The 24,590-nt window shown below is 37.1% G+C and overlaps 1 protein-coding gene across 2 annotated transcripts in view; it reads left to right on the top strand.

Moving 5' to 3' along the window:
• Window positions 1-6,248: 6,248 nt before the first annotated feature.
• The window catches only part of RPS6KB2 (Ribosomal protein S6 kinase beta-2), a 36,581-nt gene continuing 18,239 nt past the window's right edge, over window positions 6,249-24,590 (top strand). Inside the window, exons 1-12 of one of the 2 annotated variants that reach the window (XM_051215364.1) lie at window positions 6,249-7,009; window positions 7,046-7,077; window positions 7,113-7,230; window positions 7,262-7,402; window positions 7,433-7,566; window positions 7,601-7,783; window positions 7,813-7,903; window positions 7,939-7,983; window positions 8,018-8,167; window positions 10,423-10,587; window positions 12,485-12,573; window positions 18,627-20,769. In XM_051215364.1, the coding sequence (XP_051068579.1) occupies window positions 6,887-7,009; window positions 7,046-7,077; window positions 7,113-7,230; window positions 7,262-7,402; window positions 7,433-7,566; window positions 7,601-7,783; window positions 7,813-7,903; window positions 7,939-7,983; window positions 8,018-8,167; window positions 10,423-10,587; window positions 12,485-12,573; window positions 18,627-19,515 (2,160 nt within the window). In that variant the 5' untranslated portion in view covers window positions 6,249-6,886 and the 3' untranslated portion in view covers window positions 19,516-20,769. Of the gene's footprint in view, window positions 7,010-7,045; window positions 7,078-7,112; window positions 7,403-7,432; window positions 7,567-7,600; window positions 7,904-7,938; window positions 7,984-8,017; window positions 8,168-10,422; window positions 10,588-12,400; window positions 12,574-18,626; window positions 23,952-24,590 lie in introns of those variants that run through there. The other variant, XM_051215365.1, reaches the window with a different exon arrangement.

Consider the following 24,590-nt stretch of genomic DNA (forward strand, 5'->3'; position numbering starts at 1 on the left):
ATGCACTACTTTGCACTGTAGTCCGTCGTATGAGTTCCGGATTATATTGACAATCTTCTCAGGAATTCCGTAGTATCGAAGAAGTTTCCATAACGTCCTCCTGTCTACACTGTCGAATGCCTTTTCATAATCAATGAAGTTGATGTATAATGATGAGTTCCACTCAACTGATTGTTCGACGATGATCCGTAGTGTTGCAATTTGGTCTGTGCACGACCGATCCTTACGGAATCCAGCTTGTTGATCTCGAAGTTGGGCGTCTACTGCATCCTTCAGCAACACTCTGTTGAAGACTTTCCCTGGTATTGACAGTAGTGTTATGCCTCTGTAGTTTTCACATTTGCTCAGATCTCCTTTCTTTGGAATCTTGACGAGGTGTCCTTCTTTCCAGTCCATCGGCACTTGTTCCTCCTCCCAAATCTTTTTGAATAGAAGATAAAGCATGCTTGTGGTTGTTTCGATGTCTGATTTCAGTGCTTCAGCTGGTATGTTGTCGGGTCCTGCTGCTTTCCCGTTCTTGATTTGTCTGACGGCCATTCTAATTTCTTCCGTAGTTGGTGGATTGACATTTATAGGAAGATCTATGTGTGCTGCTTCGATGTTCGGTGGATTCATTGGAGCCGGTCTATTCAGGAATTCCTCGAAGTATTCTACCCATCTGTTACGCTGTCGTTGAATTTCGGTGATTGGCTTGCCTTCTTTGTCTTTGACCGGCCTCTCTGATTTACTGTATTTCCCTGATAGCTTCTTCGTTGTATCGTAAAGCTGTTTCATGTTTCCTTCTCTAGCAGCTTTTTCTGCCGTCGTTGCTAGTTCTTCCACGTATTTCTTCTTGTCGGCTCTAATGCTTCTCTTCACTTGTTTGTTTGCTTCTATGTATTCAGCTTGTCCTTGGACTTTCTCTGCTCGTGTTCGGCTATTGTTTATTGCTGCCTTCTTGTTCTTCCTTTCTTTGATCTTGTCCACTGTTTCTGTAGAGATCCATTCCTTATGATGGTATTTCTTTAGACCCAGAACCTCTTGACACGTTGAAGTTAATGCTTCCTTGATGCCTTTCCAGTTGTCCTCCATAGTAGTTTCTTCTTCTTTCAGTAGATCTCGTAAGGCTTGGAACCTGTTGTTGAGAGCTATCCTGAATTCATTGAGTTTGACAGTATCTCGAAGGAAGGCTGTATTGAACCTTTGTATTGCTGTTTGTCCACCTGTCCAGTTCTTTTTTAGCTTCAGTTTCAAATTGGCTACAACTAGGTGGTGATCTGAAGCTACGTCAGCACCTCTCCTGATTCTCACATCTTCCATTGTCCTTCGGAATTTTTTGTTGATGCAAATATGATCTATTTGGTTCTCTGTAGTGTGGTTCGGTGAGATCCATGCACATAATCTTGATGAGATTCCTTATAAAAATGAGGAAAGTATATCGACTGAGTCAAATGATGGTCAAAAATCTAATTTAATTTTGTTAGATGCTTATTTTCTTAATGACTCATTATCTACTAATGAATTTGAAAATAATGCTTCAAAAGAACCAAAATCTGACCTCAAATCAAAGGTCGTTCATTATCATCTAGTCATTTTATAGTGGATTCTCCATTCAATACGAGAAACATGGTTTAAACAAAGTCCTATTGATTGTAATTTGGAGACATAAGGACCCAACATTGTTTCGCCGAGGAGACTGTCGGAGAATTTAAGGTTACATATAATTTTTTTAAAAATCAATCTAAACTTGGGATCTTCTCAAAAAAGTGGTGTGTTATATCCGAGTAAAGATTAAATTACGGGTAACTTACGAGGACTATTGATGGACTAATATTCTTTAAATATTCTTATTGTATAACTATTCAGCAATTATTTTGTTAAGTCTAATGGTGTCCTTGGACTTTAAGTGGACATTTCCCATTGGTCAATATTTATTTCACTTGTCAAATATTGTGCAAATGTTATTTTCTATTTTATGGTACGATGTAGTCTGCTTGATAGGTATATAAACAGAGTATGTTCGAAATACATTATTCGATCCGATTCGGTTCATACTGCGGAAGCTGGTATTGTGTTTTGGACTCAAATAGACGGGCTAGGAGGACCTAGGACTAATAAGGCGCTAGACTGCCCACACCGGTTGAACGACATTGGTTGACCTAGTGTGAAGATTCGTATAAGTCGTATTCGGATTGGTGAATAATTCGTGTGATAGAAAAGCCAGACACCAAGGTCATAACAGCTATGTTCATTATTTTTAAATTGTCATATACCTCATCAATCTGTATGTTAACCTGATCCGTCAATGAGTTGCATTATATATCTATGTGTTTCCAATTTAAAAATAATTCGGATCGCCTTTAACATTTTTCAATCATAGTCGTTATTGCTATACGTATTTGGGTTCATGAATTTGTCTATCACACTAATAGCCTAAGATGACGAACATAGTTTAGATAATAAGGTCTTTGAATTTAGGTACTAGAGTGCTGGACTAAAATAATAACTAAAGCATCATGTAGTTGCTGGCTAAGCAAATATTAAAAATTATAACTCTGTAGTCGACTATTAAAATTGACATTATGTAGATGAATATTTCTAAATTACATTTAGTAATAAAATTAGGATTCGTTAACGCTACGAATTTCTGATAATTTTGAATCACCTCAAACAACAATACCTATTATCAAGCAGCACTACAACTAGTTAAACATACTGGTTTCAGGATATCGTCATAAAGCGTTGTCATGACTTGACAATCACGTTATATGATTGATAAAATTGGTGAAACTACTGACAAAATTGGCCAACAAATTGACGCATCATTATCATTAAATAGTGTTGTTTTCTTGTTATTTTCATCCAATACAGATGATTGCAATGTTACTCTATCAGTTGCTCACTCAGTAAATATCTTAGTTCTTTATCAGTCTAATTGGAGGTTTAGCGACAAATTCATGCATGCAAATCATAAGTATGAGCAGTCGAGCAAATCTCCAGCAAACTGAAAACACTGTCGAATTTACCACAACACTGAATAAGATTCAAGCCATTATCATAGACGTTAGTTGGGAGTGTACCCCCTTGGTTACAACTTGTGTTTCCCCTGATAATCACATGAGCATTACTCATTGTTAATCACTTTGTAAAGACTTATTTAACCGAAAACATTTTGCAGCACCACATAACCTAGAAATGCAACACATAAGCTTAGTTGATTCCAACAACGTATAATCACTATATCTCAATGAAATCGTATTACGCCTTATACTAAACTGCATACTTGCGATTAACTTCAATACACCATCGACCAGTAGATATAAATATAGATAAATAGTATATGGCAAATCAGAACATTGAGTCTCCTACGAATACACTCATGTTTAACGAATTGTTGTTAGCTATCTGTCCAAAATTTACATAATTATCACTTTTCATGTATTTAAACTTTTTTTGATGACCCTTCATATGTATTAGTAGTATTGCTAAATTCTATCGAGGTCAAGTAAAAATGAGGTCGAGAAAATCTCTCCGTAACTAAATAAACTGTATCAAACTAACTGTAACACTACTTGGAACTCTTCTCCACGGTAACACTTTTGTTCTATCAGTTAACCTACTAATGCAGATGCAATTGGAAATCAACACATACGGTTACCGACATAATCGTTATAATCGTTATAATTCAAACCAAAACTAATACCATTATTAACATTTCTACAATATTGATTGCTTTTAATATTTCTAAACTCAAAATACTTACTGCGCATAAGTTAAGTTGTTACCCATCGCCTAATAATACGTGTCTTACGGCGACTTATTAAAATATCCCTATACGGAATCATTTTCTTATTATTATCCCACTTTTTTTAGCTCAAATAATCTTCACCCAACTTTTCATTTTAAGTGTGTTAAGTATTAAGAAAGACATTTTGAAATATTATATGTATTTCTCAGTTTACCGATATCCAGAGGATTCTAATTATTCTTGATGACCTCCGGCGCACCACAATCCCACTCAATTTGGTATCAAACCAACGTCACGTTGATTCTGGCGGGAGAGTAGTGTAGCGGCATTGAGCCTTAACCACAAAATCCTCAAAGCTGAACACGAGACAACTCGGAAGATAGACACTCAATATTTAACGCGGAGAAAAACCCAACGATGGAGAAGGCGGGAAGAATGAATGGAATTAGTTGATTGATCGGATGGCATGGCTCGGCCATGCAGGCGTAGTCATATTTATATAAAGTAATTGTAATCCATATGAAAGAAATTGTTCTACCTCCAGACTAAATGGGTTCTACATCATATATCGACGACTGTTACAATACGATGAGCCAGGATAGACGATGATGTGACTTCCACTTAAAATCTTATAGATTAGGCAGTTATATCATGACAAATCTATAATTTTAGGATTAGGCTTATTATTAGAGCAGTACTAATGTCGAAGTGGACCATAATTCTACATACTGTTATCATATTTTTTAAATGGTTTTTTAATGGTTTGCCAATGAAGTATATATTTACTTAATTATCCTGCCTTTCTGAAGTTGATAAGTTATCAGTCTAAGACACTGTACGTTTTCATATAGTTTAGGATAAATTACGAACAAATGCTATTAAAAAATTTATAAGGGGGATAACTGGCCTTGCATTAACATAGTAAAGTGTCATATGACATTATTTTACACCTACATCAGGCCTGGTGCATCTTTAGAAGCTGCAGGGTTCGAGTACACTATTAGTTTACATTGTGTCCAGTAGTCTTCTGGAAATCCATTTTACTCATAAATAGGGTGGCTTGTTGTGTCTGTTTCACGTAATCCAACTGGCGACCTGTGCAAATGACGGAAACCTTATGTAGAATCAATTTTTCCTCGCACGTTAGATTGACAATGGTGCATTTTGAATAACCGAGTGTGATTTCCTGGTTTGCATTTGGACAAGCCGGTGAAGCCTACACATTAGATTTTAGGAGTGTAGTAAACTGGTGTTTGAGTCTTAGGTAGAGTGCTTGTAACATGGAACTAGTAAAAACAGTGTATTCTAAAAAGGTGTGCAACATGAATCTTAGATCAACATACGCATGTACGACGTTGAGACCTCGAAAAACGTCGTCTATGAACCTGAAGATGACACAGGTATATAGTGTTTGACAACGCTTTTACCAGCAACACCTTCTAATATAATTCGTACACACCAAGAGAAATCAAAAGACAGAGTCGAGAAGATCGGAAGAGTGTATTTGGTGATAACCAATATATCGGAATTCTCTGATCTTATCTGGCTAGCGATTGCGGTAGATGTTGAGCACAGCGTTACCACACGTGATCTGATGAGGATGCATGGCCGGGCGTCTTCAGCTAGATGAGTCCACTAAAGTACATGGTCAGCATCCAATGTTGAAAACTTACAGAGCATAGCTACAGACCTTTGGAAAGTTTGGCAGCGTTTCTTAGACCGAAAGGAATTCGCAAAAGTTCGTAGAGTCCGAGGACGTTATGGCAGCGGTTTTCAGAATATCGTCAGTAGCCATAGGGATTTGGTTATACGCTTTTACCAAGTCGATTTTCGAAAAGGCAGTTGACCTTTCAGAGTAGCTGTCAATTCGTGAGTGTGAGGCAACAGGGAACGACGGGGAATGTTTTTTGCATTCAATCGCCGATAGTCACCAGTTGGACGTCAGTCGTTGCTGCTCTTTTTGGGGACCATGTGTAACGGAGATGCCCATGGGCTGTTTGACGGTCTTATGATGCCCAAGGTCTATCATGTGGTCGAATTCGTTTTTCGCAAACCTTAGCTTTTCGAGGACTAGTCGGCGTGCTTTCGAGAATACAATAGGTCCTGTACTCGGGATGTGGTGTGTAACGTTGCTGGTTACACACGGAAATTTCGGTTGCGTTTGGTGTATCCCAGAATACTTATCGAGTAGTGGGTGATAGAATAGGTCTATCATGTGCTTAATTGTGACTGGAGATAATCTGCAACAAGAAAAAGAAGTTACGCAAACGGATAAATTAGTGTTTCCGTCTACTAGTCCCCGTTTGCGCGTATCGATGATTAGATTATGGTGTTGTAGAAGGTTGTTAGCGGGACATAGACTGGATTAAAGCATGCTCAATGCACGACTGCTTTGGTGCACGCTGATTGGCTAATTCTTATCCAATTAGCACTAGTCGATAGTTTGAGAATACTCTAGAATTTTCTCATGTAAAAACTATAAATATACTGACGTTTTCCCTATTGTGCTTCTTACTTCCATCTAATCTTGTTATTTGGAATATAATCTCTCTCCTGTTCAACCGTGTTCAGATATGGGGTCTTGTCGAGTGATTTGGTGTCCAAGAATACTAAGCAATAGGAATAGCTGGGGGTCATAACCGTAAGAAAGAGATTATAACAAGGGTCTATACCAATCATTGGCATAGAAACATCTGCAACAACGAAGATCCAGTGAATGGGTTTGCGTAAACCCACGTTCAGGTAAACGTACTTTTTACCGTATGTGGCGATAGGCTTTCCGTTTGCCGCCTGTAGATTTAAAACCGATTCGTGAACTTGGTCGTTAAAATTTACAGGAAGAACGCAATTTAACTACACAAATACAGAATCCAAGGGGTAAACAGTTCACAAATTCTGTCAAGCAAAGTTGGAGCGTTGGAACCATCATATTGGAAAAATGACAAAGATCACGCAACAAAATAAAGGCAAAATAAAAACGCGAGCTGTCTGTTTTTTCAAATACGAATCGATTGCTCTCTAGAAATGATCAAATAATTGATGTCTAGCTGCCGTCATAAATAAATTAATACGCAACTGCCGCTTAATTCTACTAACAGCGCGTGTTTGAAGATGTGCATTTGTCACTGAGCAGCTCTTCAGTTTTCCCTCTTGTAGTGGATGGCAGAGATTGACTTTTTATCTGCTGAACTTGAAAATGATGATGAGTGTAGAGACGATGAAGCAGAAAGATCTAACCTATCGTCTCCGGAAAAAAATAATACCAAGTCTTCAGATCAATCGGTAAGTCATATTTCCAATTCTTACTTTTCATAACAGTCAAAGGAATGGATCTGTTCGGAGAAAAAAGAGTGAGTCCCTTTAAAACTTGTCATTCGGGTTTCAGAGAGATAACGACTCAAGAAACTGTCGAGATTTGTCAGAAGACTGTCAATCCGAATAATCGTGTTAATGCAGAAAACTTCAAAATTCAACGTGTCATTGGCAAAGGAGGCTACGGAAAGGTTCGTGGAGCTTCTCTGCCTTAGTGTGCAGGTTTTTCTAGTTCAGAAGGTTGATGGCATTGATCAAGGAAAACTCTATGCCATGAAGGTTTTAAAGAAGGCCAGACTAGTGTGCAATGAAAAGGATAAGGCACACACTGTTTCTGAAAGGAATATCCTTGAAATGTTACAGGTATCAGTTTCATTTGTTTAATAGTCTTAGCACCCTTTCCTGGTGAAACTTCATTATGCTTTTCAAAATCACTCCAACTTGTACATTGTGCTAGAATATTGCCACGGAGGAGAACTGTTTAACTACTTGGAACGTGAAGGAGCTTTGTTAGAAAATGCTGCGTGGTAAGAAATACGTTCAGCTCTATGTTGGAAATAGTTTTTACGCTTCTGAAATTGTTCTAGCTATTGGGCATCTGCATTCGTTGGGTATAATATACAGGGATTTAAAGTCTGAAAATGTGTTGTTGGACCGCCAGGGTCACGTAAAGCTTACTGACTTTGGGCTTTCAAAAGAGGGTGTGTGCACTACCAATACATTCTGCGGAACGATTGAGTATATGTAAGTTCAAATCTTTACTCATGGTTCAGGGCCCCTGAAATAATTCGATGTGAAGGTCATGGAAAAGCAGTAGACTGGTGGAGTCTTGGAACTTTAATCTACGATATGCTATCTGGCGCGGTAAGTTCTTTTACTTAATGTGACTAATAATGTAGCCACCATTTAGCCAGGAGGAAAGTCGTGAAGCTACCACACGCAAAGTAGGCATTAATTTAGATTGATTATTTGTTGTAGATACTCACAGCTCCTTTAAAATTTCCACCATCATTCTCATCAGAAGTTACCAGTCTCATACGTGGCTTGTTGAAACGTGACCCGAATGAAAGACTAGGAAGCAAAGAAGATATGGAGGAAATTAAACGGCACAAATTTTTCAAAAGACATGTGAGTCTTCTAAAATGTATAATTAATAATTTGTTTCTAAAATCTTTCAATTTGTAACTATCGAATTTTTCTGACCAGTTGTTTACAACTGAGACTGGAATTTACGCTGTGCGTTAGCTTGTGAAAGAACGTTCATCCACTTCAGTTACCTAACTAAATCTGCCACAAATCTCTATATTGGCTCAACCTTACATTTCTTTAGTCTTTTTTTATTAATATGTATTAATATATGTAAAAGTCAAGTGTACATACTTCATTTGTAAGGTGGTTTTTAGTCTACACTGATGCTTTCCATAGTTCATCTGCATTAAAGAAACCAGGTCATCTAGCATATATCAACCTAATTGCCATTGTTTTCAACTAAATGTAAGACACTTTCCAATTTCTCAGTGATGATATAAGTTAACAAATAACTAGTGCAAGTTTACATTGTATTCTTGTAGCCATAGTACGCATGTGTAACTAAGCAATACTACCCTACTGCCCGAATTGTAGTAAGTGAAATTAAATTCGAACATGAAACCCGATAGTTGGGTTTCATTTATTTTAACCTCTTAACCTATTGCTCATCTGACTATCAATTTCGCTGCAGGATAAGTTCTTGTCAATGCAGTTTTTAGTCTCATATTGATTGATCCTGTGACATTGTCACCTTTGTCCTGTCCAAAACAACATGTTCTTTGACACAATCAAAGGTCGACAGGTATCCCTTTCATGTTACCACCAACTGTGTATACAAATTTACATGTACCTGCCAAAGCAGTTACATTGGTAGAACAGAAAGGAGAGCCGACGTCCGATTCAAAGAACATATTCCGAAAAGTTTAAGGTTAAATGGATTGAACGCATTCAACAGTGCTGTCGCAAGACATCTCCTTGATACAGGACATAAAGCTGATATACTAAAGTCCTTCAAGGTGATTAACAAACAATCAAACTCGAACCTTTTGAAATTCGCTGAAGCGTTAGCAATCTAACGTTTAAAACCAGATCTATGTATACAAAAAGAGACAGTAATAAATCTTTCTTTACCCTGGTAACAATAACCCCCACTTTTTCTATTAATTTGCTCCTATTTATTTATTTATTACGTCATTATTGCAACTCTTTCTGAAATATAAATGACATCATACATAACTGATTGATTTCAATTCATATTTTCTTTATTACCATTAGTCTGTTTTCATGAGTTCTAATCACTATTTCAATGTTCCAGAACTTTCCCTCTCTAACTTTTTTTTATTTACACGAATCAAACATTTTATGAGCTCATTAACTCTATCTGAATCTCCTTGCATCATCATACACATGTATTGTTCCTTAATAAATATGTCAATATCTGTAATAATTTGAATTTAAAATAATTTAGTTTGTAAGCAGCTGATGAGAACCTAACGAAATAAAATGAATTCATATTATTCTGCACCAATCTTTGTTCTTGCTCTATTTAAGAATGCTTAATTAATGAAATTTTATAAAAGCTACTAACGCACGTTCGATGATTCTTCATCTAAGAACAGCGACAGCCAGAAAGCTAATCTGGCTTTGTTTTCCCTATAGATAGCTACATTAGAGACTATGGGGCAGTAGTTATGACGCTTTCTTTCTTGGAGTTTCACATAAAATTACTTCAACCGCAAAGTGTAAGAGATAAATTTTTCATAGACTGATTGTACGTTTTAATAACAAAACCTGACCAGTACGGAACTATCCTGTATAACTTTGTATCATTAGACGACAAACACTGTTTCTCCAATGTTTTTCAGTGGTTTGGAAGCAAAATTCGAAATACTAGGTGTTACAGAAAAATGTATTTTGAACAGGTCAAATTAGGAGACGAGACGGAAAACTACTGTCTAAGGTTCCGAAAGTCAAGTATGTAGGAATATTTTGACCCCTCATGGGGCAAACAATACTGATAAAGACGATATACAACCGTTTGGTTAGATATTCTAGAGTACATGTAACACGGCTGCTACCACGTTTGTGCTCAACTTTTGGTTTAAGCATGCAGTGCTTTTATATTCGGTATCATTCCATAGCATACCCTTAAAGTTGACGTTGTAAACTTGAAATTACTTACTTTGGTTTAGTTAACTCAATTGGTAGCCTAGTTTTTGTATTTTAAATAAGGTTGACAATTTAATGTACTAAATTGCATATGGTTGTAAGGTTTTGTTACTGATTGTGTAATCCAACTTTACAGTTGAAAACAGGCCTTAAACTGGTATATTGCAAGGTTATTTATTTTTTAGGAAATAAATTGGTCTGATGTCTATAACCGACGTTTGAAACCACCTTTCCGTCCTAAACTAACTGCTGAGAATGATGTGTCGATGTTTGATCCATCGTTTACCCGTTTACAACCAGTTGTTAGTCCTGTCGATGGTGGTGCATCCATTCCTCCGGATATGTTCCAAGTTAGTTTTTCATTAATTAAAAGTTGATGGTTAAACTCACAATAAGTTGTAATGAATACTTCTATGAATAAGATTTTCAAAAAGAACAAGTCTTTAAGTGACCACTAATTTGTTATGATATAAGACACTATAACATTGAATGTACTTCTTTGCTAAGGCAGGACATTACTAAAAGTTAGCCGTCAAAAGGTTCTTCCTAATATGTCAGGAACCCACACCTGATCGTTTGATTGTATCGACTTAAATCACCCTATTCAGAGATTTCTTTTGATTCATGAGTGTGTAAAAGCTTTACCTACTTTTTAGTTTCAACTAAGCCTAGTTTGTTGTTTTCCATTTTGTGGTACCAATGATGTGAATCAGTTGTAGCCATCAAGAATTCAACGTATAGCGTAAAAGCATTCTAATGGGGCTGGTAATCGATGATTATGCATAAAAGAAAGGAATTCTACTAGTTGATATAAATCCCCAAAGTAATCCATTAATTAGTGTCATACATAGTCATAAACTAATCTCAATATACTCAGTATTATTGCTATTTAAAAATCATTTAAGGGAAATCCAATACTAAATAGCAGCTGGTGGTAAAAAGTCAGTTGAACTACAGCGAAATCACTAGCACTGGTTTTCGTTACAATACACTACTTTTATCCGACCTCTGATGAGCAAGTTAGATTGTAACATTAGGTTGTTGCTCTTGTGTAACTACTGTCCACTTTTTGCCGTCAGTTGAGGTAATAACAAGTGAGTTTACTTAACTAGGGGTTAATAATACTAAGAAATCATACGGTTCGTTCGCCATTTATCAAATAGCTAAAAGATACCTAATCTGACTTCACTGTTTCACCACTCTTCAGTTTGTGGCGTTTCCACTCACTAGTACCAAAACCATGAGACCAAAGTGTGCGTTAAACCAGCTCTAGCTGTTCAACCGTAGCTCATTAAAATCATTATAGAGAAAAATGTATGCTTTATTGTCCCCTATTCAGAGTTAGTGTGTCTTATGATAACTGGACCATAATCGGTCTGTAAACTATGTATTATTTTCAACAAATCAAAACACACTGTTGTTTCGAAAATCTCATTCAGTATGTTTATATATTTTATCATAGTTCACTGATATTTCCTATGATTAAGACCACATCTTCAGTCTTAACCACATATACTTAAATGTATTAATGAAATATTCATTTCTCCAAATCACCGATGAACATTATAAAACTGTTATACTTTTGACCGCCAATTAATGTGCAATGACTTATCGATCGGATCAATAACGTGTAAACCCGTATGAGCAGTCTAAAGTACTTATAGGTCCTGCTTCATGCCTACCCCAGCCAGTTAAGTTCAGAACACCAATCTCAGTCTCTGCAACATGAATCATTATATTTCAAACATACTGAGTTCATATACCAATCAAACAGACCACAGCGTACCATAAAATAGAAAACAACATTTATACAAGATTTGGCCAAATGTGGCTGTGAATGTGGGAGGCAGTGACTAATAGACAGGGCATAATTCAAGAATGATAAGTCTTATAATAATGGTCCATAGGTCAAAATAAAGCTTATAATAAGAGGAATATGAATATGAATAGTTTAGTTTTTTAACAATTATACGATAAAAGTATACGTTTAGTACTGGTGCATAAATGGATTCCAAAGTTACCATTCATTATGCTTATCGGGAGCTAACAAAAACAAAAGGCTTTAAATAACGCCATCCATTGAAAAATCAAACTACTGTATATGCATCACGTAGTGATTTACAATTTTAATTAATATTTTTACTTAATTTCTAAATTCTTTAGTGATGGTAATCTGACATAAATAAACATGCATATACACAAAAAACATCCACACATCCATCTACTCATCTCTATTTGTCCTACCAGGGCTTTTCGTATGTGGCACCGAGTGTCTGTGAGGATAGTTTACGAGATAATTGGACAGATAACTTACCAAGTCGTCATCGAAGACATGGGTAAGTAGATTTTTTTTACTCTTAATTGTTTATTTCCATAATCTCGTAAATCTAATCTCATAATTTGCTTGTCGGTTTACTGGTTGCCTTTTTATTGTACCTGGTAATACTATTCATAATTATAATACAACTCATCTACAAAATAAAAGTTTATTTAGTCAGACTTCAGAAGCATTTTTTTATGAGGACTAGTGGTTTACGTGGAGTTTTGTTCTCTGATCTGGATGGTTCAGCCGTAGAGCTTTCACTGTTCTTCTGAACAACATTATTAGTACGAACTTCAGGTTGAAGTGAAGTGTTGGAATTTCTCCACATATGACTCACAGCTTGTTCTGTCGACCTCGATCTTGATTGGTTATTGTTGACCTTTAACTTGGCGTTGTCTACCTCTTTATTTTGATTGTATCTCCCTTTGATTTGATTCTTGGTCCTATATTTGTCCATGATTTTTCGAACTTGTTGATAGGCTGGGTTGATTTCGATGTGCTTATTGATTGTTGATTAACCTGAGTGCCAAGCTTCTAAAAATTCTCTAGTGTTTTTAGTATTTCCTCCATCCAAGATCTCAACATTTTTCCAGTCGAATATGTGTCCACATGCATTGATATAAGCGAGGATATGTCATGGCGTTTGACCGTTAATTGATGTTTGTTAGCCCCCAAATGCCCTGATACGGCCGAGACTGGTGAGAGTCCCTCTCGAAATGCTCTCACACGGCCACGCGTATATAGCCTCTGCCAGGGAAGTCCTACTCACTGCCTCCTCGTGGTGGGGGTGTTGTTTACGAAATTGCGAGGACGAAAAGCGAATATCCGGCGCTTTAACCGGGCTGGTGGAGACGGAGAGTCCAACTAATGGAGTTGGGGAACCCTGATTCCAAACCAATGGTGCACAAGGGCTCCAGTATGCTGAGGGAACAAATGGCGTATGAACCGATCATTGGTCACCGGCTACCATGTGACTGCATCTCTTTACAATGCTCCACTGCCTTGTGGATCAGACCTTTAGGTCGAAGGCTCCTGATGTGGCCCCCTAAGAAAACCACCTGCTTCGATTTGGGCACCTGGCCAGTATCTCAGCTCCAATGCAAATCGGATGAAGTGTGACGCATGTGTATCTGGTGCCCCCTTGTACCAGTATTTATGTGTTCAAATAAATAAATAATTGATGTTTGTTCAGGCGAAGGTGAAGGTGACGTTCACTTTTTCCGATGTAGTGTTTTTCGCAATCGGAACAGTTTGTTTTGTAGATGTTTATTTGTTTATTATTTATTTATTTTCAGTGGTTAAGATCATGAGTCAGTTGAAGCTAGACCACCATTGAAAACCTGGAAGCACTAGACGGCCGTTTCTTCCCATTGTGGGACTCCTCAGCAGTGCGCATCCACGACCTCGTCCCCTGCGAGATTCGAAGCCACGACCTACTTGTTTCGCGCTCGAGCACTTAACCACCAGACCACAGAGCCTCCTACCTTAAGGTCTGATCCACAAGGTAGTGGACAGCGTCAGGAGTTACAGTCTCATGGTAGCCGGTGACCAATAATTGGTTCATACGCCATTTGTTCCGTTAGGATCCTGGAACCCATGTGCACAATTGGTTTGGAATCAGGGTTTCCCAACTCCCCTAGGTTGATGCTCCGTGTCCACCAACTCCCTTTTCTTACTCTTAATTTCCTAAACAATAATGCTGTGAAGAAATGAGTAGGACTTTCCTGTCAATGGCTGTATACGCGTGGCCATGTGAGAGCACTTCGAGTGGAGAGCGGACTCTCCCCACCCTCGGCCGTGTCAGGGCTTTTGGGGGTTGTTCTGTAAATGGTGCTCGGTTTTTATTCTTTTGTCATTTCGTCCTTTAATTTGCTACGGATTGATTGGAGTGGTTTTGCTTGTTTGTGTGATAAATCTATTCCAAACGGCCCCATTAGTCCCTTTATAACTTTTGATGTCTTTTGTATATGATGGGATAATCGTTTCGTTGTTTTTTCGTTTCTGCTGATGTGTTGGGTTGATTTTTTTCGATAAAGTTTCATAGGTAGCTGTTCTTTCGAAGGATAGTCATTAGATGTTTTTACGCGCTGCAAGCGTGCCGCAGTGTGTTCTCGCCTCCTTGGACAAGTTTGTACGCAGTTGATCTTGTGATTTCTTGAGTTGTTGCTACTGTAATTGAGAATCTGATCCGTGTGGGTAGGCTTCCGATGTACTTAAGTCTCCAGTTTTCCTATGTTGGTTCCGGTGATTAGTACATCCAAAACTTAGTTTGTTGTTCAACTACTTTTCCATTGTGAATTTTATGTCATCAAAGACGTTAATCAGATTGTAGTTGATTTTCAGCTGGTCCGTTTTAATGGTAACGATTATATCGCCCACATGGCGAATCCACATTTTTGGCTTGATCACTGGTGAGATCGAGGCTTTCAGTCTCTTCATCACTACTTCTACAATAAGTCCTGGTATTGGTAATTCCTCTGGCGTTCCTTTCATTTGTTCGTAGATTTCATTGCAGAATTGAAAGTATGTTGTTAAGCATAAATCGATGGGTTCTAGTAAACTTTATCTCCGAAGCTTCCTATACTTTAGGACATTTGTGTCGTTTGTGAAAAGCAGATATAGAGTTTCCTTTGCTAAGCTTGGTTCAGTTGAGGAGAATAAAGCTGTTACTTACCTACGCCTGTTACCCCTTGTCAAGAAGCATAGGTCGCTCACCAGCATTCTCCATCAAAATCTGTCTTCGACAATCTTTCCTACTTGCTTCCAGTTGCTATTCATCTTTTTCATGTCTACTTCCAATTATTTGGCCTTCCTCTTTTCCATTTCAACTCAGGATCTCAAGTTAGTGCTTGTCTCGTGATGCAGCTTGATAATTCCCTCAATTTGTGTCCTATACACTCCCAACATCTTCTCCTAATTTTCTCTTCAGCTGGAAATTTGTTTGTTCACTTTCAGAGTAGGCTGTTAATGATGGTATCCGGCCAATGGATTTTGAGTATCCCGCGTAGACAACTATTTATAAATACTTGTACATTGCTGATGATGGTTGTAGTTCTCCACGTTTCAGATCTCTACAATATAGCTAACTGTGTTGACGTTCGTATTGAAGATTCTGAGAGACTGCTGCTACACTGTTTGTCTTGACCTGCATTTATTGATGTGTATGGGATAGAAGGACCAAATCATCTGCGAAATCCTAATCATCTAGTTGCATCCAAACTGTCCACTTTATTCCATGCTTCCCGTCAGATGTGGAGGTCTTCATAATTCAGTCAACCACCAGAAGAAAGAGAAAGGGGAAAAGTAGGCAGTCTTGTCTGACTTCGGTCCTCGCTTGAAATGCGTCTGTCATCTGTCCTCTATGCACGACTTTGCACTATATTCCGTCGTATGAATTCTGTATGATGTTGACGATCTTCTTAGGTATTCTATAGTGTCGAGGAAGTTTCCATCATGGTCTCCATACTGTCAAATTCTTTTTCATAATCAATGAAGTTGATGTGTAGTGACGAATCAAATCCAATTGATTTTTCAAAGTTGGTCCATTGTGTCGCGATTTGTTCTGTGCACGCCCGATACTTACGGAATCCGGTTTCTTGATCGAAACTGGGCGTCCATCGAGTCTTTCATTCTGTTCAGCAACAGTCTGTTGAAACCCTCTCCTGGTATTTACACTAATGTGATGCCTCTCTGGTTCTCACATTCGCCGAGATCTCCTTTCTTCGGTATCTTGAAAAGGCATCCTTCTTTCCGGTCCGTGGGCACTTGTTTTTCCCCCCAAATCTTCCTGAATAGAACGTGAAGAATACTTGCAGTTACTTCTATATCTTACTTTAGTGCTTCGGCTGGTATATTGTCATGTCCAGCCTCTTTCCAACTCTTGACTTTTCTGATGGACATCTTAATTTCTTCGATCGTTAGTGGAGTGACATCTAAAGAAAAGTCCGTAGGTGCTGCTTCGATATCTGGTGGTTTCAATGGAGCTGGTTTATTCATGATTTCCTCAAAGTGTTCCACTCATGTGCTCCTCTGTTATTATTGGCTTGCCTTCTTTGTCCTTGACCGATTTCTCTGGTTTGCTAGATTTTCCTACCACCTTCGTCGAGTCATATAGTTGTTCCATATTTCCTCCTCTTGAAGCTTTTTTCGCTGCCGTTGCTAGGTCTTCCACGTATTTCTGCTTGTCGGCTCTAATGTTCTTCTTCACTTGCTTGTTTGCTTCAATGTACTCAGTTTGTGCCTTGACTTTCACTGTTCTTGTTCGACTGTTAATTACTGTCTTTTATTCTTCCTTTCTTGAATCTTGTCCAGCGTTTCGATAGAGATCTATTCCTTATGATGGTGGTTCTTGCAGCCCAGAACCTCCTGACACGTTGAAGTTAATGCTTCTTCGATCTCTTTCCAGTTGTCTTCCACAGCAGTTTCTTCTTTCAGTAGATCCTGTTAGGCTTGGAACCTGTTTTCGAGAGTTATCTTGGATTGGTTAAGTTTGTCAGTATATCGAAGCAAGGCTGTATTGAACCTTTGTAATGCTGTTTGTCCAGTTGTCCGGTGTTTCTTTAGCTTCAGTTTCATCTAGGTCACAGCTATGTCAGCTCCTCATGGTTTTCATGTCTTCCGTTGACCTTGTGATTTTTTTTTACTGATGCAAATATGATATATCTGGTTCTCCGTGGTATGATCCGGTGGGATCTATGTAGCTTTGTGTATGCGTTTGTGTGTAAATATTGTGCAGCCTATAACCAATTTGTTGAATGCACATTGGTTTGAAAATCTCTCACCATTATCTTTCCTTTCTCCCAGTCAGTTCATGTCGTCCCATGGTATCTTAATAACCGTTGTTATCCACCCCGACTTTGGCGTTTAGATCTCCCATCAGGATTGTCAGGTTCTTTCCTGCGCACTCCGGTATGGCTGATTGCAGCCACTTGTAGAACTGATCTCTATTGTCACTATTGCTATGGTTGGTGAGTGCATAACAATGGATGAAATTCATTGTAATTCCCTCCCTGGATCTATGAGATTGCCGTCATATAAGTGCATTTGTGCCTCTTTGGGCAGCTTCAGAGCAACTCTCTGAGTGTGTTGAGCATTTTTCTCTTCGTGACCGGAGTACAGCAGAATCTCTCCGGTGTCTAGCCTTTGCTGTTCAGATTGTGTCCAATGGGTTTCGCTGACCCTGAGCACTTCCAAATTGTATCTTCTTATTTCCGTTGCTATTTGACTGATCTTCCCGGTCTCCCACATTGTCTGGACGTTCCATGTACCTATAAAAATTGTTGCTCTGGTTGTTAGAAGGGAAATGAGCCTCGTGACTTCCGAAGAATCTCAGCTTTCATGTTGAAGTATCATAATTGTTTTTTGAACTTGGAAGGCAGAGTTTAAATGGTTTGAATTGTTTATGCTGGTTGGCGTTTCTTTAGCAAGCTTGTTTTTTTTACGTGATGGGGTTCCCGTCCCATACGCCTAACTCTCCTCTTTTGCCTGGGCTTGGGACCGACAGTAGTCCTAGAAAAGCTACAGGCAAAGTTGAATAAGGCTGTTACATAGATGAACACCATTAGTTTGTCGTTGTTGACTTGAATCTCTTTAATATTATCCAAGAATTGTATGCGGGATTTAATGAAACGATTGATGATTCTATTATCCTCTCAAAACTGAAGTATGTGAAGAGTAAATTGAACGTACGATTTTTAAACCGAAAAGTTGAATACTTTTACTACTAAGGTGCTGTTTCCACACCACATTCACTTTATTAATCTAGAATGGAATTTTTTTAAGTGATAGTAATGTATGACATTCGAATATAGATATGTCACAGTTATCCAAAAACCTGTAGAGGTGTTCGCATCAATGATGCTACTCCTAGTTTAGTTGAGCTCTTCGACCACATTATTTTTATCAGTTTAGTTTAGTAGAGATCGTTCACTTTTATTGACATCACGGACCAATCTAAGTTAATCACCCATTGATCTATAACAAGATTTCACGTTGCAACATGCAGTTTTGCTTATATTTTTCTATTTAATCCTTTTCAAACTTTGTTTTACTTTTATTCTTGTATAGTTTACGTGGCGCTATGTCTGCTGGACGTTTAAGACGTATTGGTTTCGGTCATTTGACTGCACCTAATCGAATTCCTGAAGATATTGTCGTACATAATATTCCATTACAGATTCAACCGGAATTAAATGATTTCCATGATTTTAGTGCAGACTATCGACAAAAGCCTGTGATGCATCAATCGTCTAATCATGTATCAACTCAAGGGATCGCAAACGATAAACGTACTGCTCACTTACCTAATCATCATTATCAACAACAATGCTATTCAAACGATACACAACAGCTGCACAAAATTTCAGGAAAATCAACTCAGATAATCACGTCCAATGGTACTACAAATAGTAATAATGCTGTAAAAAAAGAAAAAGAAGCGGATGAGCAGGAAGACGATGACGATGACGATGATGAAATAGCTGCAGAAGAAGAAGATAATGTTCCAGGAGCAAAACAAATACAACCAACAAGTGCTCCAAAATATTTGCCACTTTGTAAATATGAATCTAAAAGCAATGATATAGTGACTAATATCAACACTAACAGTATTTATTCAACCACAAAACCATCCAGTAAGAATTCTACAAAATATGCACCCTTCAGTGGTTCACTTCAATGTCATCCAGAGTTGCATGCAAATACAAAAATGATCAATTCACGTTTAATGTATAGTTGTCAAACTGGATCATTTCCACATAATAAATCAGGACATGCTACAACATCACATCTTCCCTCAATACAAAATGGACCACGTATCACTTCACCTTTACAACGTCGTGGTGTAAATTGTGCAACAACGTTACATTCAGATGTATCTAATACTATTCCTATTACTCCTACTACTGTAGCAACAAGTACAAATACTTCAACAAATGCTAAATGTAGTATTATGTAATATTGTACAGTATCTTGCTCATTCATATAATACTGTGATTCTTATGTAAAATATCAAAATAGATTCATATTCTTTAAAGCTCTCATTTCATCAAACTCACATTAATTCATCATCTATTAACAATGAACATCTATTTACTTTAATGAAAGATGAATTCCACTCTCAAGCTCCGTTATCTAAAAACATATCTATATCGTTTATCTTCATAATTTCTTGATTTCTTTTGTTTTTCTAATCTGGAAAATTAATATATCATATATTCTCATATTTGTAATAGTTTATAATGATGTTGGGATCCATGAGATGATAGTAACCGATGGTTAGAGATCTTGAATGTAACATGGTTCAAAATCGTTTGTAATGGCTCAGGCGCATCCAATCTTTGTGTTCTCCCAAATTTTAATCATCTGAATCCTTTATATCTCTTTCTTTTTTTTCTCTTTCCAAATTTATTTCACTGGATCATACTCCTTGAATAACATCATTGAACCCTGATTTTTCCGATAACTGCTTATACTCTTACTACCTCTACCACTATGGGATTTGAATCGACAATTGTATCTCTATGCTAATGTTGTAAGGCAATCTGAACTGATGTACGAACGTACGAAGTTCTACGTTGTTACTGACTAACTGATAATGATGTGTTTTGGATGAGTTCTAGTACTGTTTACTTCTTTTCAAAACATGAAGTAAAACATACATGTTATAAGTTTATACACAAATGATTTTTATATATCTTCCTCCCTCCCTCCCCCTCTCTCTCTTTCTACACATATATACGCACATACAGCTTGTTTACACATGTATATAAATCACCAATATGTTAAATATTCATCTATCACTCTAAACATTCCTAACATTTTATACCAACATCATCATTCCTTCATATTGTTTATATTTCTGTATTAGCACTATTTTTTTCTTTGTTGTTCATATCTCAGTTGTCCATTGGTTAACTACTTTATATCCTATTGGTTGACTAATTATACCATATACTTTATATCATCATTGCTACTCCCTCTTTTTCTTCGGTTCATATATAAAAATAATTTTGTGCACATTTATTCTGATATGATTATAGTAGCCATATATAGAGTATATCAGTAATATTCTTGTTTTAAATATGTATTCAAACTTCAGGACAATTTTGTCTTCAGAACACTGTTCATCTTGTTTTCATCAATTGTTTTCCTCTCTTCTTAAGTGGAAGGTGTGAGCTGGGTAAATATTAAGTGAGCAGTCTGCCCAAATGTACGTTACATAATTTTGTTGTTTTTTTATATAGGAATTGACTAGACAGTTATATTTATCTTTGTTATATATATGGTCTCTCTTTGCAATTGATTTATCTCTGGGTGGTAATCAATGTCATGTATATCAGGTCTTTTTTAGTGCAGATCGAATCCTATCAACCAAGTTGAAATGTGGCCACTAGTCTAGGTGACTCGACATTACATGCAATATGTTGAGGTAGTCGACAGGAAACCCTGGACCTAGGTTTTATGCTACTTGGCACTCGTCAACAAGGTGTATCTATAATCTTGATGGAACTGATGCACCCTGGCGGATGAGATCCCGTTTCACCCAGAGACGTTACCACTGGGTTATCTGGTCCGCGACTGATCTGTAAGACTGAGATGACGGTGATCACCACCAAGTGATCAGTCAATTATAAATACACGGGATCGAATCCGTCAGGGGGCATCAATCCCCTCAAGATTATAGGTACACCTTGTTGATGAGTGCCAAGTAGCACGAAACCTTGGTCCAGGGTTTCCTGTTTACTACCTCCAATCACCATCTTATTCTCTACTAAATTATTCATCAAATAGTGTATATGTTGTAAGATTTTCACAATATATAATATAACTGAGTGTAAAACGTTCTTTCAATTTATAATAAGGATGATAATGTGTAAGTAACTGGTAGGTTTTGTTATATGGATGCTTTAAACACTAACCATATTATTTCAAAAACTCTGACTCTTAAACGGCGAACAGAAGAAAGATGGAAGATTATAAGGAGACAGCTTTACTTCGAAGATTGTTATATATGTACAAGAAACAAAGATATTTATAGTAGGTGATCTTGAGGAATAAGATTCTTAAATTGTTAGGATATTTATTAACTGGAAAGGTATGCTGAGTACTTTCCTGGATTTCTCTCGGGGGTTTTCGAAGAAAGTTAATTCCACAGAATACGTTTGTCGATTTTCTAGGCCTCAGGAAAATTCCGTAAATAATTATCGACGACTAACAAAAACCATAAGTATTAAGGCAAAAAACTATTTTCTTTCGTTCGCATAAGAGTCATGATCCCCATTCAGTGCTTAAAATGAAGTGGTTGGTCAATGCTGGTCGTTTTATCATGATAGCTGATGGCCAGCGTGAGTCTATATATAGTTAACTCCTTTATTATCCTGAATCACCATTGGTTTGAAATCAGGCGTTTCCATGTACTGTTAATAAAGTTTCTATCTATCTGATTTAAGCTCCGGATCTCCGCTTTTACCTTTCAACTTCTCAAGACAATTTTATCGCTTGAGATTTAATGAGTAGGTAAACTATAGAAGTGTATATGACCACCAAACTATCACAGTGACCATTAAATTGGAATACAGCGTTCTATATTCCCAGCTTTGATCAATTCGTGATAGACAATGACGAGTATCCAGTCTCATTCATTCCCTAATTGGTTGGACCCAAGCAGTCAAAACTATTAATCAGTACTTCGAGAATTTACATCGAGCTTATACACTGATGAACACATACGATTATCGATTTATCTGTCTAAAAAGGAGGTTTGTGAATAAAGCATTATTTACTTCATTCCCATGGATACAAATAAAATACGAACCACGTAGGAATCCTTAATCTGTAAACATGTCACCATTGCTGCAACTATTATCTGATACTGACTGCATCAGTAAAACCATACATTGATGGAAAAGTAATGGTATTCGTAAGGACTTGTATTACACTACTGTTGATATTAAGGATAATTCATCGGTGTTTGAAATTTTAGACACTTGGTTTGAGTATTAATGCAAACCCTAACACTGGTATTTGACAATTATATTCAGCTTACGAGTGTCAACTGTGTCTTGGATCTCATTACTAACCACTGTTAATAAGGTCGGATATTTCTAATCAGTGTAAGTGAAGGACTGAGATTCGCATGACAAGTACAACAAATTGATATTTATTCAAATTAAATCCAATATTTAGAGTATTCTAAAGGTTCAAAGGTCACAAAATGTTCCAAATACTTCACTTTAAATATAAATACCATAAGTGTATTAACAACTTTTACTGTTTCAAAATTGTCTAACACAAAGGAATCTAAATTGTTTCAGAGAACTGAACATAGTCAGATGAATAGTTAAAGCAAAATTTTACTTAGTTATTTACTTACGACTGTTATCCCTCGTCGAGAAGCATAGGTCGCTCACCAGCATTCCTCATCAAACTCTGTTCTCGAAAATCCTTCCCACTTGCTCCTAGTTGCTATTCACTCTTCATATCTGCTTGCAATTCCCGACACAGTGTGTTCGCTGGTCTTCTAATCTTCCATTTCCATTCAGGAATTCAAGTTAGTGCTTGTCTCGTGATGCAGTTTGATAATTTTCTACAGTGTATGTCTTATCCACTTCCAACATCTTTTCCTAATTTCCTCTTCAGCTGGAAATCGGTTTGTTTTCTCCCACAGTAGGCAGTTGCTGATAAATATTTGGTACCTTGTCCAGACAATTGTTTATAAATACTTGTACATTGTTGATGATGGTTGTAGTAGTTCTCGAAGTTTCAGCTCCCTACAATATAGCTAACTGTGTTGACGTTCATATTGAAGATTCAAACTTTGATATTGGCTTGAAGACAGTTGTTTTGAGTTCCATATGTTCTTCAGTCATAGAAGTGCCTCCCTTGATTTGCCGATCCTCACCTGTACATGTGCATAAGATCCTCCACATTAATCGATGATGCTACTCAGATACATGAATGCTCTCATCTGTTCCAGAGTTTCTCAATCAAATGTGATTGAATTGATGTTTCTATGTTGTATTTGAGGATGTTGTTTTTTCCCTTGTGTATGTTGAGTTCTACAGCCACAGAGACTACTGTTACACTATTTGTCATTATCTGTATTTGCTGATATATACAAGACAGAAGGGCCATAAATCAAAAGCAAACTATCCAGGTCGAACATAATCTTTACATGATCTGAGTATAAACAACTAAATGATCAATCAAAGTGTCTCATTACCGTCTAGGTTATTTCTAAGCGAGCGAGAGACAAAGAGAGAAGACAGTACTTATAAAATACTATACAAAATGCAGGGTATATTGAATAACCTAAAGAATGCCAAAAAAGGTACAATTATTTCAACTTTTAAATAACTTAAAGAATGTTTCATCAATACACCAAAAATAAGCGATTTTTTTTACGTAAAATCAAGACAATAAGTTCATTTTGACAAAATGAAAAGAGAAATATTCAATTGATTTTTTTTCTTCTAAAGTCAAATTGATTCACGTCATTGGATAGTGGCTGGCTCATTAATTTAGAGGTTAAGCGTTGGGACACGAAACCGAAAGCCCTGGACTCGAGTCCCAGGTGCGAGATAGTGTCTGCATACTGCTGAGTAGTCCCACACTAGAACGAAATGGCTTTCCTGTGCTTCTAAGTTTTCAATGGTGTTCTAACATTGATCCATTCATGATTTTAATTGAGATCGAACAATCTTCATAACCCTATATTGATTAATTTTATAAAACTGTAATTGACTGAAAATATATTTCATTTTATTACACGTTTGTCAATTCATTTATTTAGATGGAATTAGGCGATTTGATTGACATGCAATTTAGAAGTTTTTTTACATAACCAACCGTAACTGTTCAGTGGCATGTTTCCATTTTTTATTTGCTTCTTTAGAGACTATCATACACAAAGAGAATTTCAAACTATACTTGTAAGGGAAATCTATCTCATTTTTGTTCTTAAACTAATCCTTAACTATAAGCAAAGATGCGTAGTGGCTAGCAGTGGAATCCAGATTGATGCGCGTTTCG

The sequence above is a fragment of the Schistosoma haematobium genome, chromosome 2 (genome assembly GCF_000699445.3).
Source record: "Schistosoma haematobium chromosome 2, whole genome shotgun sequence".
NCBI lineage: Eukaryota > Metazoa > Platyhelminthes > Trematoda > Strigeidida > Schistosomatidae > Schistosoma > Schistosoma haematobium.